Genomic DNA, 16,841 nt, shown 5'->3' on the forward strand with positions numbered 1-16,841 from the left:
TTATCTAATAAATTGTCACTGTTTAACAGAAATATACTATATAGCACCAATGTGTGGTTTGTACGGATTCTGAATTTGATAGTAGTTACATTTTAAAAAGTAAAAGATCACAACAACTTAGAGTATATTGTAAGCGAAAATATTCAGTAAGAAGTATCAAACTTAGCTATTTCTGTAAAAGGGTCTGAAATGCATGTGTTTTGCACTGAGAGGTGCATTTGAATCTGGACTGTCCACAGTACAAATGACAGTAGTGCCATGCTGGTGGCTGGGTCACACCACTGTCCCTTACTTTCTTCACACCAAATTCCTGGCAAGCCATTTTCATGAATAGGACCTGTTTGTCTTTTCTCATTTCTCATCCCTCAGACTGGTCATACTTGACAAATCCTTTGTAAACGGCTTGAATCACAGGGAGGTGGGGCCAAGTGTAAGCCTGGTGGCAGGGCTGGGCCCAGTGAGCTGAGGCTCCGGAATGATCCCCAAATGGAACCAACTGACCACAGCTGCTTATGAGAGGAGAGGCATTCCCATAGGACATCGCATAGACACCGGAAAAGCTGCATGTGTCCCCACCTAACAAACCTCACTACTTGGTGTTCAAGCACAGTGAGCCTCCAAAGACATCCTGTGTCTGCACATTTTGGGAGTGAAAGAGCTGACAGGAGTAAACTGAGGTGCTGGTGGATCTTGGCACTACGAAGCAGGCCAGAAATTATTTGGAATTATCTTCTCCTGAAAACATCTAATGAATCGGGGCAAACTAAAACAGGAGCTGACCACAGGATTTCTTTTTTTGTTTTAATTAAAAGAATTGTTTATTTTATATGAGTACACTGTAGCTGTCTTCAGACACACCAGAAGAGGGCATCAGATCCCATTACAGATGGTTCTGAGCCATCATGTGGTTGCTGGGATTTGAACTCAGGACCTCTGGAAGAGCAGTCAGTACTCTTAACTCCTGAGCCATCTTTGAAGCCCTAGCGAGTTTTCTTTATGTGCTTTCACTGTACTATGAACTTAGCCTCCGAGGTCTGTTAGCTTTTCTTTTTCTATTTATGTGTTTCATTATCTCTAAATTTCTCTTCTTCCCACCTTCCCAAGCCTGATCCTTGAGGGCAGTGTGATTGTTTCTACGTCTTTTTCTTTCCTTCCCCACTTTGCAATTTGTTCTATTTGTTAATTTATTAAAAATAAACTCTTCTCGTACAATACACCCCGGCCTTCGTTTCCCTCCCTCAGCTCTTCCCTGCTCCTTCCCACCTCTTCAGATCCACCTCCTCTCTGGTTCCCTTCAGGAAAGTTGTCTCCACATTTTAATGGCACCGGTCTTACAGCAACCATGACCACACTCATTGTGAGCGCCCTGGCAGCCACAGTTAGTGAAGCTGGCATGGTTGACGTTCTGGTGTGTGTTGGCCAATAACAGAAGTGGCCATCAGATGCCAGGTGATTTGTTTATTCTTTGCTCTTAATGAGGAAGGCAACGCTTACTGGGGAGGGGTTGAGTGGACTGCCCAAGGTCACACAGCATTTTAAAGGTTTGCTTCAAAGATACCTCCCAATCTGCAATAGAGATATACTTACTGTCTTGTTTGTTAACCAACCCAAACCAACTAAACAAAGAGATCCTGAGGCTAAAGAAATGGATTTTCCTCAAGATGGACGAGGTAGGGGTGAGTCCTTCTTGTCTGGAGAAACTGTTCATGCTTTAGAAATATGTGCTATAGACAAATGATTCACATTGTCACATGCTGAGTTCAGAGACCACCCCTGTTTTGATTTCATGCCCAGGTCCTGGATATTTTAGTGTTCAGTTGCTGTGATGAGACATCGTGATAAAGAAAAATTATAGAAGACAGTTTTTAATTTGGGGCTTGCCTTCAGCTTCAGGGGATTAGTTTGTTATCACGACAGCACGGAATGTGACAGCACGAAGGCAGTCATGGGGCAAGAGTTTTACATCCTGATCTCCACTGGACTTGGTGTGGGCTTGTAAAGCCTCAACACCCAATGCCTCAGTAGCACATCTTTTTAAACAGTTCCACAACCAGAGACTAAGCGTACAAACAGGAGCCTCTGGGGGCCATCTCATCCAAACCAGCACACTGGATAAAGCATCAAGATTTATCAAACAAGAATTGAACAAAAACAAAACAAAGCACAAAACAAGAAAACAAACAAATCCAACCACCCCCCACAAAAAAAAAACAATTCAACATCAAAACAAAACCCTAGGGGCTTGAAACATGTGGTTAAGTGGCTAAGAATGCTTGCTGTTCTTGGTGAGAACTTTGGTTCAGAACCTACACACCGTGGCTCATAATCACCTGTAACTTCAGTTCCAGGGGCTCTGACAGACTCTCCTCGTTTCTATGGGTACTTACATGCATGTAGGGCACACAGACAGGCAGGTACACACACACAAACATGTTTAAAAGAAAACAAAAGGTAGAAACCTATGTTATATTGGTGTGAATAGTGTGAGCATTAAAAAAAAAATCTAAGTCGCTGTTTGCTTTAACAATTAATTGCCCTAAAAATTGAAAAGTGTAACAGCAACATTTAATGGCACAGGCTCAACAGCTCATCGAGATCAGTCTCTACAATGAAGATCACATTCTAGGCATTTGGAGTGGTTATAGTCTAACGTTTTAAAAATAAGCATCGAAATGTCTTTTGAAAGGTCAGCATAGAATGCACCCACGGGCTTGCTCTTTGATTTGTTAATAATGACATTTTGATTCATCTTGCCTTTCGGATCTGAGTCTCCCGTTTCAAAATCTGTGATGTCTTTTCATTTGAGTATTTTCTTTACCAACAGGGAAGAAAGCTGCAGAGGAGTCAACGGAAGGGCTGAGAAACACGCAGCCTCAGAGTTTCCCTCTCCAGAACGCCCTGTGTCCACTGGAGTGTTTCAAATATCAAACAAAGCCTGAGAGTGCTAGCCTGGGGTTTTGATTAGCTTTTATTAAGTTTCCATTCAACCTTGGTGTCTTAATTATTATTCTATTGCTGTGAGGAGATACCATGGCCAAGGCAACTCTCAACTCTTATAAAGAAAAGTGTTTCATTGGGGGCTGGCTTAATGGTTCAGAGGGTTAGTTCATTATCATCATGAGGCACAGGGTACAGGCAGGCTTGGCACTGGAACAGTAGCCATCTGCGGCCAGCAGAGAGTGAGGTAGAGAGAGAGAGATAGATAGGGAGAGAGAGAGAGAGAGAGAGAGAGAGAGAGAGAGAGAGAGAGAGAGAGAGAAAGGGGGCAGGGGCTGGGCTTGGTGTGGGCTTTTGAAAGACACCTCAAAGCCCACTTCCAGTGGGATATCATCTTCAACAAAGCCACACCTCCTCCAACAAAGCCACACCCACTCCAACAAAGTCACTCCTACTCCAACAAAGCCACACCCACTCCAACAAAGCCACACCCACTCCAACAAAGCCACACCTCCTCCAACAAAGCCACACCCACTCCAACAAGGTCAGACCTTCTTATCCCTCCCAAATAGTTCATCAACTGGGGACTGAACATAAAAATAAATGTGCTTCTGGGGGCCATTCTCATTCACACTACCACACTAGGTAAAATCTATCAAAACTTAAGACAACTAGTTGCTAAACTTAAACTTGGGAAGACACTAGGGTTTTTACTAGAGACATTTTAGAGCTTGTTAGCTTTCAGAGCTTTGCAGTTTAAAGGTGTGGCGGGGCTTGGTGTTACTTTGAAGTGTTTTACTTAGACTGTCATTTGCATCAGGCTGAAAAGAGCATTTGTCTTCACTTTCCTCTTTTTTATTTTACAGGCTTCTCATTAAAAATGGCTTACAAATAGGAGTACAAAGGGGAAACAGAGGCTTGAAACATAGGTCACCGCTAGTGTTTGCCTAGCATGCAAGAAGCCCCAAAGTACTAAAGAAAAAGAACCCTTAGTATTTTAAAAAAAACTGTCTGCCTACCTACCTACCTACCTACCTATCATCTGTCTATCTATCTATCTATCTATCTATCTATCTATCTATCTATCTATCATCTATCTATCTCTCTATCTATCTATCATCTATCTATCATTTATCTATCAATCATTTATCTATCTATCATTTATCTATCATTTATCTATCTTCTATCTATCATCTATCTATCTATCATGTCTATCTATCTATCTATCTATCTCTCTCTCTCTATCTATCTATCTATCATTTATCTATCAATCATTTATCTATCTATCATTTATCCATCATTTATCTATCATCTATCTAAACAAATGTTACAGATTCTGGACTGGGCTCAAGGTGTCTGCCTCATCAGCCTGAGTGAGTTCTTGTGTAATGGTGATGTGAGCAGATCATAAAGACAAGGTATGGAGGCCAAGGGGACTATGGTATTCTTTCCAGAAGAGGGAGCAGAGTTGCCTGTCCCTGGCACCTTACACCCTAGTGCCCTCCTTCCCCCTGATGCCACGCACCTCTACAAAGCAGCAGCGGTGTTTTGGGTTCAGGACCTGGACTAATTGCCGAGTGCCATATTTGACGCTCTCAGAACCCTGTAAAGACAAAGATTTAATACACTATAGAACCGAAAAAAAAAGACACATACTTCCAGACATTTTCTTTAGAGGTTATTTTTCATTTCCATAACTAAAAGCGGGGAAGCGTAGACATGCAGGTCATGGGAGTGTAGAAGGGTCTGAAAACACAAACTAGATTTTGAGTACAACCAAAGTCAACTGGGAGCAAGTCCGACATATGTGGTATAGCATGGCCCAGGGATGCTAAGAAACAACCTTTAGCAGCACAAATGATGACCTTGCAGACAGAACTACAGGTAGGAACAGTCCCGGAGCAAGTGAGCTTTAACCCTAGCCGAAGACAACTGCTTTATGTGCAAAGGAAATGCTTTTGACAGAGGAGTAACAGTTCCTCGTGTAAATTCTTACCCAAGAGTAGAACGCCTACTTGGGTTCTAGAAGAGTCTAATTCATTTTGAAAAACAATACATTTGCCTTTTAATGAACAGACTTTAATTTTTGTTTCTGCCAAATGGCACAAGAAACTGAAAAGGCTAAATGCTAATCTCTATGTTATTCCAGGGTCTTTGCTAAACATTTTACAGGTATTGGAACATCTGCTCATCACAATTTTAGCATTATTATAACTAATTTTTTTCAAGATTTTAATCCCGGGGATTGGAATTAGAACATTGTTGACCGCCATGTGGGTGCTGGCATTGGAACTCAGGAGAAGAGCAGCCCATGCTCTTATCCACAGAGGCATCTCTCCAGCCCCTTATTACAAACATTTAAATACCGTTTTGTTGAGTGGTTATTTTTGCCCAGGGCAACAAAGGGAGATCTGGGACTTAAACCCAGAGCATTTAACTTCTGATACCAACTACCTAATGTTTCTCAAACGTACCCACCGTCAAAGGTAAACAGCTAGAACAGAACACATTACAGCTTATGAAACAGCCTAGCAACCAGGGCAAAAAGGCTCTTTCTGCATCCCAGTAACTTAATGTCTTTGTGTGACATGTCACAGAAGCTTGGTACCCACAAGCTCCTCCCTCCCCCACATGGAAGGATACCATCTCAGAAAACGTAGGTTCCATTGAAAGGGAAAAAAAGCTAAGAATCGCTCACACCTATCTTGTGTTTGTTAACAGTGTGGTCTTGAAGCAGTTTGATGGCCCACGGCAGCTTTGAGCGTTAACCAGCTGAGTCTTCACTTATGTCTTTAGCTTCTCTTAGTCTTTTCTTTCTCAGTAGACAGAATATGCATTCTGCTGTGAAGTCCCCAGCTAATACGTCAAAAGGACACGTCTTAATAGAGCTGTAGAGACACTTATAAACAATGAACACTGTAAAGATAACCCGTTATATCAAATGCCCAGCACTTTATATTCAGTATAGTGACAAGGGATCAGTGCACATCTCTGCTTTGAATAAACTTTACAACCCAAAACGGAGGTAGAGGAAGTAACTATGGCAACAGATAACACAGTGATGAGAGATGAGGTCGTAGATGTTGGCTGAGCCTTACTGTGGGTCTCAATACCAGGAGATCAATTTTCCTCAGCTTGTCGGTCAACACTCTGTGAGCAGAGAGTAGTCTTGATACGGCCCATTGTGAGAGGAAAACAAACTTAGGATTGTCTTTTAAAGGCTAATGAAAGGAATGAGGCCTGTGGCTTTTCTTTTCAAAGTAATCAGAAAAGAAATGGTTGAAGTCAGGTGTTTTGTGTGGACACAGAAAAGGGAAAAGCAAACTCAGTCCTGGGGTCTAAGTCACCCCTTAGATACATCAAAGTCCCCAATTAAAATATGTAACCGTTCCATGGGCCCAGGTTTCACCATATCAAAGAGCAAAGAAAAGCAATACTCATTAGACCCAGTTCCAAGTCTCCTGTGCCAAACAAAGATCCCTGACACTCCAAAATAGTATTCGGATGCGATCTCTAATCAAGTCCTGGGCTGAACAGTAACACTGCAATTCTAATTAGTTAAGAAATTTTGTTTAGAATAGCAGTATTTTTAGAATTTAATCATTAATCGTTAACATTAAAATAGGAAACAAAAATAGCATTTCTATTGAATGTAAACATGTCAGAACTTTGAAATCCCAATGGGGGCTGGAGAGATGGCTCAGTGGTTAGAGCACTGGCTGCTCTTCCAGAGGTCCCGAGTTGAATTCCCAGCAACCACATGGTGGCTCACAACCATCTGTAATGGGATCTGATGCCCTCTTCTGGTGTGTCTGCAGACAGCTACAGTGCACTTATATATAATAAATAAATCTTTAAAAAAAACCTCACTGATGTATTACGTAATTTTTGATAGAGAAGCAGCTTACTTGGCAGTGGGTGGAACATGCTTTCAAACCCTAGGGATGTCCTTCAGTAAATGACAGATTATAAAAGCACACAGGTAACACTGTCCAGCACAGTATTCTAACGTGTAAAGGGTCCTGAACAACAGGTCATGCTCCTGAAAGCCATTCAAGCTTATTTTCCTCTCCAATTTATATGGGCTAAAGCCCACAGTTTGAACATAGACCTGTTTGTTAAAATAAGGTGTAACAGCTCACTCCAACTGCAGTAATCTAAGTTCATGAAACCACACGCAAAGCAGTCTCACCTCATAGGACACGGCTGGTGTTCTGGTGTTCCAGGAGCTAAAGCCTTGAACCGTTAGCCTCCTTTTTTTTTTTTTGGTGGGGGTGGGGTGGGGAGGATAGGCTTAGGGAGGGGGAAGACAGATTATGTTAAAATGTTTCATCTCGTTTAACAGTAAGGTAAAACAGTACTCTGAAAGACTTGGAGAGCATTTGTATCCATCCAGGAGACCCCCCTCTCAAAGAGACACAGAGGCAGCAATTGATGCAATAGCAAGAGGTTTATTGGTCCGGTGCACTGGGGTCGTCCTGCACGCTGAGGAGAGGTGACCCTGAAATGTTGTTACAAGCAGTTTTTATACTATTTAGGAATATGTTATATCAGCAAGGTTATAGTTCCAATCCATTGGCTAAGCATACTGACCTTTCAATCTATTGGTTAGTGAGCACGTGTGGCAGGACCCTATCTGGGACTTTCCAGAGGGCCAGGTGGCTATCAGTCAGACATTCCGAGATTCTCCTGAGAATTATTTACTCAAGGATGTCTCCAGAGACTGAGAACCTCACTGAGTCAGGTGAGCAAAAATTACCTTTGTTAGGTTTCTGTCCATTTCCAGTAGGTGTTTTGCTTGGGTTCCACCTGGTGTCAGGGAGGTGACAAGAAAACCTGTTAAGAAAGAACACCTGGGTGGTGTGAGCTGGTGCGCATGTCCTACCTGAGTGGACTCCAGGGAAATGTCTGACTAACCTGGTATACATGTAGGGATGCACGGAGTCTGTCGTGAGTGGTGAGGCATCTTGCTTATTTTCAGTGTCATGTTTTATAGGTAATCATACAATGTGCTTCTCATAAGGATCCAGCAGAACAAAACCAACGTCACCTCAAGGCATGACCGCGGGAACAGTGCTATTTTAAAATGGTGGACACTTGCCGTAGCTAATCTGCCTTCTGTGGTGAACCTTGGTCTCAAAGGAAGCCATGCTCTCCTGACCCTGGAAAACTGGTGTCTTGTGCCCAGTGCAGTTGTTGCTATTGAAGTGAGCCTGACACCATCACCACCACCACCACCACTACTACCACCACCATCACCACCACCATCACCACCACCACCACCACCACCACCACCTCCACCACCACCACCTCCACCACCACCATCACCACCACCACCACCATCACCACCATCACCACCACCACCACCATCACCACCACCACCTCCACCACCACCATCACCACCACCATCATCACCACCACCATCATCACCATCACCACCACCTCCACCACCACCATCATCATCACCACCATCATCATCATCACCACCACCACCACCACCATCACCACCACCACCTCCACCACCACCATCACCACCACCACCATCACCACCACCACCACAAAAACAACACGTTCTGGGTGGCACAGTGGAATTTATTTGTCTTTGTGATGCACACATAGTAATTAACCCATAAAAGAACACACACTGTCAAACACACGTGGGTAGTGCAGGAAATGGTCCCAGGTCAATTACACAAACGCTAATGCTTTCACATCTTTTTAGGCCCTAAGGATACACAGTTTAGTGCAGTTTTTTTACTGTTTTATTGTCAGGGACCTGATGCACATGATTCTTACCAATTCCCAGGAAATGAGTGAAACCAACCGAAAGTCCTGTGACAAGCGTATTCCAGAGTGAGCTGGACGAGACGACCGCAGACCAGCAGGAGCGACGTTGACATCTGCACTGCCTTCTCAGGTTTCATGTCTTTAAAAATATCTCCCATAACCCCCCCCCCTTTTTTTTGTGCAAGAACTCATTGATTGCTTTGGTTTTACACTGCATAACACTTCCTGACCTACGTATATAGAGTTTTATTTGTACCAATATCAAAATCAAGAATTAACACTTCAAAAGGTAGAAATGGAATTAGGTCGTCAGTATAAAAACGTCTGGTGCACGTGGACATTACAGCAGTCAGGGAGATGAAGGAATACACGCATAGCTCCCGCTTAGTGTACAATTTGGTTGTGTGTTATAATCTGCGATGCGTCCGATATTTACCAAAACTATCCTGATCTTGTCTTTAAAAAAAAACCCAGAAAGCGAAACTGCATAAATAAATACGTCTACCTAGGGGGTCAATAAATAGGCTTCTCCACAGGAATAAGGAGCACTGTAACACAGAGCCGTCCAGTGCTGTGACTGACTAAGCGACAGCTTGGGGTTTCCAGAGTCTCAGGAGCAGCTTTAATTTTAGGCTGGTTTTGTTGCAGGTGAGAGAGAGAGAGACGCATTGTTCTCATCCTTTCGGAACAACGTCAGAGTGGAGACGACTGTGAAGTTTATCTAGGTGTGCACCGTCATTTCTGACTTTTAACAACATTGTAGAATATTCATCTTAGGGATTAAAGAGGAGCGCAATCCTTCGAGTCCCGTGTTGCGTGGTCTCCAGCGGCACGGAGGTGGAGGGAGGCTGCTCAGAAATTCTGCTGCCTCCTCTTCTTAACATCCATAGCGTCCAGAATGGGCTGCCTCTTCGCACTGTATCTCTGGTGCAGCTCCTCGATTTCTCGCTCCATCATGGGGTCCAGTGCTTTCAGCCGCATCTGTAGTTCTTCCAAACTTAGATTTTTTAACTAGATGTAGAAAAAAAAAAAAAGAGAGAACTTAATATTGTAAAATCATCCAAAATATAGTGAAGTCTAATGAACTTTAGAATAAATATTTCAGAAAAAATTTTACACCATCTTTAAAGCATGTCAACAATTAAAGCAAGAATTCTTTCCCTGAAAAAGCCACACCACACTGGAGGAACCCCAAGTAATTCACAACAAAGTGATCAACGCCTGCATAGTCAGAGAAGACTGCATGATAAAAAAGTAAAATGAAGAAACCAGTTTGAAAAGTCCAAAGACAATGTGCCACTGTCAAAAGCAGCCTGAGTGATGATCTGCAGGTGGTTCTTTGCAGGTGGTGCATGCAGGTGGTGCTCTGCAGGTGATGTTCTGCAGGTGGTGCTCTGCAGGTGGTCCTCTGCAGGTGGTGCTCTGCAGGTGGTCCTCTGCAGGTGGTGCTCTTCAGGTGGTACTCTGCAGGTGGTGCTCTTCAGGTGGTCCTCTGCAGGTGGTGCTCTTCAGGTGGTGCTCTGCAGGTGGTGCTCTGCAGATAGCTTTCTACTCCCCATATTTTGCTAGCTCTTCCATGAGCAAAAATCCCAGTGTCAGCAGACCAAGAACTGGGCCAGACTCAATACAAATACTTAAATTTGACCTCTTAAACAGAATGTTACCTTAGTATTTTTAATGATTTATTTATTTATTTAATGTATATGAGTTCTCTATCTATGTTACCTATACACCAGAAAAGGACATCGGATCTCATTACAAATGGTTGTGAGCTACTGAATGGTTGCTGGGAATTGAACTCTGAGTCTCTGGAAAAGTAGCCCGTATTCTTAATCACTAAGCCATCTCTCGAGCCCCTACATTAGAACTTTTACCCGGAGTGTTTTGATAAAATAATTTTATGGTTCAAAGGAAACCCACAGCTGATTCCAACTGCAATGGGTAAGCTCTGTTATAGCTGTGGCCAATGTGAGAGTAAAATGGCTGTGTAGTCTTTGCCAAATATGTTTGAATACATTGGTTTTAGGGGACAACAGCACATTCTTCACTGTAATAATACCAGGAAAGAGGACTCCTGGCATCTATACAAGAGGATAGATGTGTTCCGATATGTCCCACTACATAAAAGGATCTATGGCACCCGGGCTTAATCGTATTTATCTATTTGTCAAAACAGGAAGTTAGGGGTTATCGCCTAAGAAACAGTTAGGAATGTCATCTGGGTATAGAGGAGGCTCGGTCTCACACACTCACACAGTCAGCTTTCACCCTCAGCAGCATTTAACATGAACCCTACACTGGGCCCATAGTGGGTAAAGGCTCTTGCTGCCAAGCCTGAAGGTGTAAGTTCAACTCCTGGAATGGAGAAAAGCAACTCTTTGTAGCTCTCTGACTCCCACATGAGGGCTGTGGTATGAACTCCCCGACTCCTGCATGCACGAAGTAAAAACCCTAAACCTCTGCCTTTCTTTATTATAGTAATAGTGGAAAGTAGGGAGCTTTTAACAAAGAGAGAAAAAAGAAAGCCCCGTCAAACCGTGCATTACTGACTGTTACCATCTTGTAGTCCAACCTTGATGGGTAAGAAAGAGCTGCCTCACTGCTCCTAAGAAGCCTGGAGATGCAAAGAAGGGTGAGGACGGAAGGACAGACAGCAAATACTGAAGGGCAGATGGAACTGAGGCCAGCACAGCCGCACGGGGACGGAGATTACAGTGAGGTGCCTGAGCGGTTCCCACAGTATTCCCATGCGTTCCCTAGGATAACACAGATTGCTTTCGGAACAATCTCCCCACCACTAGCTAAAGCACAGAGGCCCGCTCAGGAGAAGACTGGATTAGACTGGTCCTTGACAGAAGACCATCTAGGCCGGAGGAGACCTGCTCATTGAAACAAAGAAATGGCGAAATCCCAGGTCTCAGAAGAGGGCAGTGTGCCGGGCTGCAGGGCTTGAGGTCAGGCAGCTGTGGGTCCCCAGAAGGTGAAGCAGGCTTGAACTTTGGGGGGGCCACTGTTCTGGGGCAAAACCATTCCGTGGGAGCAGAAAGACTGACGACAAAACAGGAAGCTGATCTTCCTGAAGAAAACAACTCTCCAGTTGGTTGTCTCATGAGGCAAAGCTAGAAAATACTTATTACTCACGTCACCAGAGCAGTGGGGCTGAAATGTCTCTCACTGGTCCTTGGTTCTACTCTGTGTATCTGGCCCAACGGCTTCCCCAAATCAAACTCACTCTCAGCCCACACCACAATGCGGCCAGAGGGGATTCAGCGCACAGTGAACGCCTCCCCACCGGGTCACTGCCCACCTCCAAAGCAGCCCTTCTTGTTTCAGTATTTTTATTTTAGACTATGCCCCGGTTAGAATACTGCTTCTCCACTGACTAAAAACCACGCATGAAGTGCACATTTGCTTCCTGCTCAGTTCTAAAGTACCCCAGAGATAAGAAGTTTGCACAAGGAGGCTCCACCCTCAGCACTACACAGACGTGTGACCTGGTTCCAGCCAGCTCGGACACAGAGCCACATTTCTGGGGACAGATGTGCCGGTGACATCTATGGAGCCCGATCCTACGCCACTGTTCTAAGCCACACTTTTATTAGTTTAACTTATGCATCAGTACGTTGACTATGCGGACTTAGTTCCTGTGTCCCCTCGAAGGTCAGAGGCATGAGAATGCCCTGGAGCTGAAGGGAGTCACCTCAGGTAGGCCAAGTCCTCTGCCCCACTTCAGTGTTCTTCAGACATCGTTTCTCGTTCAGCATCCTTTCCCATCCTTAAGCTTCTACACCGCACAATTTAAACAATAGAATTGGTATTTCACTCCAGAAAGTATTTTCTAATCAAGTTATATCTGCGTTTCATAATCCTATTCTAAATAGTCTAACTCTTTACTTTTATGGACTATGCACTTCTAGAACCTCCCCCGCTCGCCATGGAAACCATGGAGCAAGAACGAAGGGCTTGGTCACCCACCACGCAAAGCAACAGCGTAGTGACGTGAAAGTCGCTTACGTGAAGAGACTCCCGTGGACGTCTCATTCCTTTCCTGGGGGACAAACAGCGACGGTTAGTAAATGCTAAGTAATGTCAATGAGTTAAATTCCGGGACAAAAGACAATCGTCTCTTAACAGATTTTTAAGTATTCGATGTATAAAATTTGTGATGAACGGGCCCGTGGTGTCGGAGAGCCATTATCTGGCATTGTTATGGAATATTGTTAAGGTGTTCCAAAATTAATAAGGTACTTAAATATTCCTTCTTCCAGTGATACAATTTTGTCTCACTTGAAACAGGAAATCCTCATAGGATATTTTACAGAAAAACTAACTTCTGAGGTAGAGAACATAGAATCTAAAAAAAAAAAAAATCTTTTCTTGACATTATGTTGCCATTATTAACGTATAAAATATTTATAACACCAATCTAAACTACATAATACTTTTCTCCTGTAGAAACCGTCATTTGAAAGAAACCTGTCACCTTTTTTTCTGATGTCACAGCTTATATATTCTTCTGTGTCTGAATCAGGTTTCCAGTCTACTGAGTACTAGGGCCATCGCTGACTGACCTACAAAGCTGTACTAGGAGCAGGCCTGCTGCTGAAAGCCTGGTACAGTCAGGAAGACAGGGCATGCCTAGGGGAAGGCGCAGCCTCATTATTTTTACTTTTGTTTTGAGTTTGAAGTTTGGACTGGAGCTGTGTAAGGTTGGGGTTATATAAGATGACTTCTGCATAATTTATAGTTAACGATGTCCTTAGGTGAGGCTGCCAGGGAACTTCAGAGAAATCCTTTATTAAAATATTTATTTAGATCTCCTATGGACTGAGCACCATAGACAAGAAAATAAATAAAATACTTTGAGAGTGTGCGGTCCGGCTGCCGAGGAAGAAGCACACAGCTCACTGAGGTGCAGGCAGGTGGGGTAGAGTAACGGTGCAAGCCTCAGGATGCACAAAACACATGGAACACAAGTTCGAGTCCCCCTGGAGGTGTCTGGCAGGCTGCTAAGAGCCAAGGAGAAAGGACAGAGATGAGACCGGAGAGGAGGAGAGGGCACACGGAGTGGCTGAGGTTCTTCTGTGTGTTACGACAGATTTTCCGTGATAAGAAATGTTACCTGGGAAATGATCAGGTATGACGGCCAAAACATTTTCTTAAACGGCAAGAGAATGGTTAGTCACAGAGAGCAGAAGAAGCAGGAAGGGCCATCATGAGACTCGGTCAGTTGCAGGCCTGGCTTTGCTGACAGGCAGCTGGCAGAGTTTGGTCTCATCCTTAATACAGGGCAGTGACTTTAGTCCCAGCGAGTCTGAGGCATGGAGAAAGGGGATCCCTAGACAGGGACAGTCTGAGGTTTGGGAACTAGGAGGGAGATCTAAGGTAAAGACAGACTTTGGGGATCACCCTTATTTCCGCTCCAACTGAAGCCCACAACAGAGGAAGATTATTCAGAAAAAGGCTTCTCTCCTGGTCACATCATCTGTGTGGTGTATAACACCAATGCCCACGCCTTGGTATTTTTAGCCAGAGGTCTTGTCCCTAAGCCTTCTGTCATGGTGACAAAACTTAAGGGAGTGCACGATTATTCTGGCTCCTGTGTTCAGAGTCTGTGGCTCCCGGTGCAATTGGTGGCACTGGGCTCCATGTTCCTGCAGCTGCGGTGATACAGTGTGGTGGGGGCACCTGTGAAGGCGGGCTGCCCTCCTCACTACGGGCAGAACGCAGAGGGGTGGGGGGACTGCAACCAAGACAGACCCTCCAAGACCATGCGTCCTGTGGCCTTCTCTAACGAGCCCTGACGCCCAACAGCCCGTTCCATATGAACTAATCAATCAATCAATCATAGTAATATCAGTAGTGGAATCTAAAATCAGGGAGGTTAAACTGTATGGACCTTGGAGAAGCAAACACTGGTATTTGGAGATTTTAAAAGTTACTGTTTATGACAAAGTCATTTGTTTAACAGAAGCACAGATGTCGTCAGTCCAAGCAGGGCCAAGAGAACTAGTGTGACTCACACCTGAGTGGAAGGAACAGAGGGCTTTGCTCAGAGTCACTCCACTCTGCTGGAAATGGTAATTTGTTTATGACTTGCAGGTACAACAAGCTTCTTGTGTGAGGACAGCCCCAGCCACCCACATTTCATGCCAGGGAGGGCATGCACATCAAAATGTAAAGTGTTACACTTCTCAGACTCTTAGAAAAGAAGACCCAAGAATAGTATGCAGATCAATGCCTCCCTCTTTGCTAACACACAAAACAGCAGCACAAACAGTAAAAAACAGGCGTAAATCAACCTCCTGATGGATAGTTTTGATTGTTTGAGCTTTGAGAAATTAAGATTATTTAATTTGAGAAGTCCTGCTAATCCGGAAGTGCTGGTAGTAAAACCAGCAAAACACCATTCTTTTAACCATCCGACCTAAAATGTCACATTTAGGTGTCAAGACTGAATTACTTTCTAAAATAACTATCGAGGAGAGAAACATCCTTGGATAATTTTAATATTATTTTGTGTTTTGTTTTGAAAAAAATCTAATTATTGGAGATATTTCTTAAAAGGCTTAATCAAAAACAAGCAACGGAAGCAGGAATATAAATAATTTTAAAACATCCGCTCATTCGTTTTGTGCATGTGTGAGTGCATGAAGGACAACGCGCAGGGGTTGGGTCTCCACCAGCCTGGCCAGGGAATGAACTCAGGTTGTGAGGCGTGGTGGCAACGGCCATCTTCCTAGCTCAATTACAAATGTGGGGGTTTCGAGCTTGGTTAATATGTCAGAATAAACGAGACAGCGCTACAGTGAAGCCAGCAGTCCCGAGTGTAAATGATGCCAGGGAGCTTATTCAAATACTCCGTCAAGAAAACCCTGTACAAAGCTTATTGTATTTACTGGGAAAACAAACTCTTCCCACCAACTGTTTAAGCGAATCTCACAGATGCTACAGAAATTATTAGTGGCCTGTGATTAAAAAAACATGCATTGCTAAAACTGGGTCCTGACTCTTCGGTTCCCCATCTGCTAGCAATTGCACCGATAGGAACCACCAGACAGCAATAATTTCCGATGGCAACTTCGACGCAGGATTGCCTATTGCATTTTCTGAGATTTACCCACGCACGCCTTGGGCTGTTCTGAGTCGTTTGTGGCCTAGAGGAGCTGCTTTCCCCTTACTATTTCATTTTAGCTGGAATTCTTACTGCACTGTACAGAATCTGGCTTGGCTTTAAAAACGCTGTATACAGAGTTTGTCATACTCGTTCTCCCAAAAGCTGCGAGCACAGGAGAGCCCACCGGCCAGCTTACACGTGATGGGAGGAGGCTTCTGCCGGGACACAAAGAGGTGCAGCAAGTGGTACTTTAAGATCAGGAATTTGAAACGGCATGCTTTATGATTTATTTTCTAGCACTGTGAACAAAGGGAATTTCACACCAATGCAAAAATTTGTGACATGCTTACACATGTTTAAAATATGCACATACAATAAGAGAGTGGTTATTTTTAGGCAACTGGCACAAAGCTGAAATGCCTACTATAAATCTCCCTAAGACACGATCTTACACACTGCACCATGATCATCTGCTAGGGCCTCCTCTTCCTCAGACAGGCGACAGTCACCACGTCACAGCCGTGCCTGTCTGTGCTGACTGAATGGCTGCGGATATTCTGGGAATGCCAGAATGTTTCAGTCACTCCAGAAGAAAACGCAAGGCTCTTAGATTTTTCACTCCCAAAGAAAGAAAAGCCAGTTTCTCGTGGATGCTAACGGAAGAAACGAGAGAAAGGCCGGTTACTGGTCACTTCCATGGATGTGCTGGACAGCCCCGAGTCCCGTCCTTAGAGACATCTGGCTGGAGGTTGGCTTGAATTTATTCTAGGTAAGGCAAAAACCGAAACCAACAACACAGAACAAAAAGCAAAATACACCAAACTTAAGCATTTGATTTCCCCAGGAGATTCTGTACATGTTGGCATGTCTGCCCTGCTGGGGAAGGCAGACACACGGAGGCCTTATGGGTTCTCTCCAGTAAAAACCAGCAAGTCACCCCACCACCGCCTCCTCCAGCACCCACTTCTCCCTCCTCAGCGGACTGTAGCAGAGGCTAACC

At 44.1% G+C, this 16,841-nt stretch overlaps 1 protein-coding gene across 3 annotated transcripts in view; it reads right to left on the minus strand.

Annotated features, from left to right (window-relative positions):
- Nucleotides 1-8,574: 8,574 nt before the first annotated feature.
- The window catches only part of STK3 (serine/threonine kinase 3), a 194,667-nt gene continuing 186,400 nt past the window's right edge, over nucleotides 8,575-16,841 (minus strand). For all 3 annotated transcript variants that reach the window (XM_080909334.1, XM_080909333.1, XM_080909332.1), the window contains one exon: nucleotides 8,575-9,735. In XM_080909334.1, coding sequence (XP_080765460.1) covers nucleotides 9,577-9,735 — 159 coding nt within the window. In that variant the 3' untranslated portion in view covers nucleotides 8,575-9,576. The remainder of the gene's footprint in view (nucleotides 9,736-16,841) is intronic.

The sequence above is a fragment of the Micromys minutus genome (genome assembly GCF_963924665.1).
Source record: "Micromys minutus genome assembly, chromosome: 33".
NCBI classification, from domain to species: Eukaryota; Metazoa; Chordata; class Mammalia; order Rodentia; family Muridae; genus Micromys; species Micromys minutus.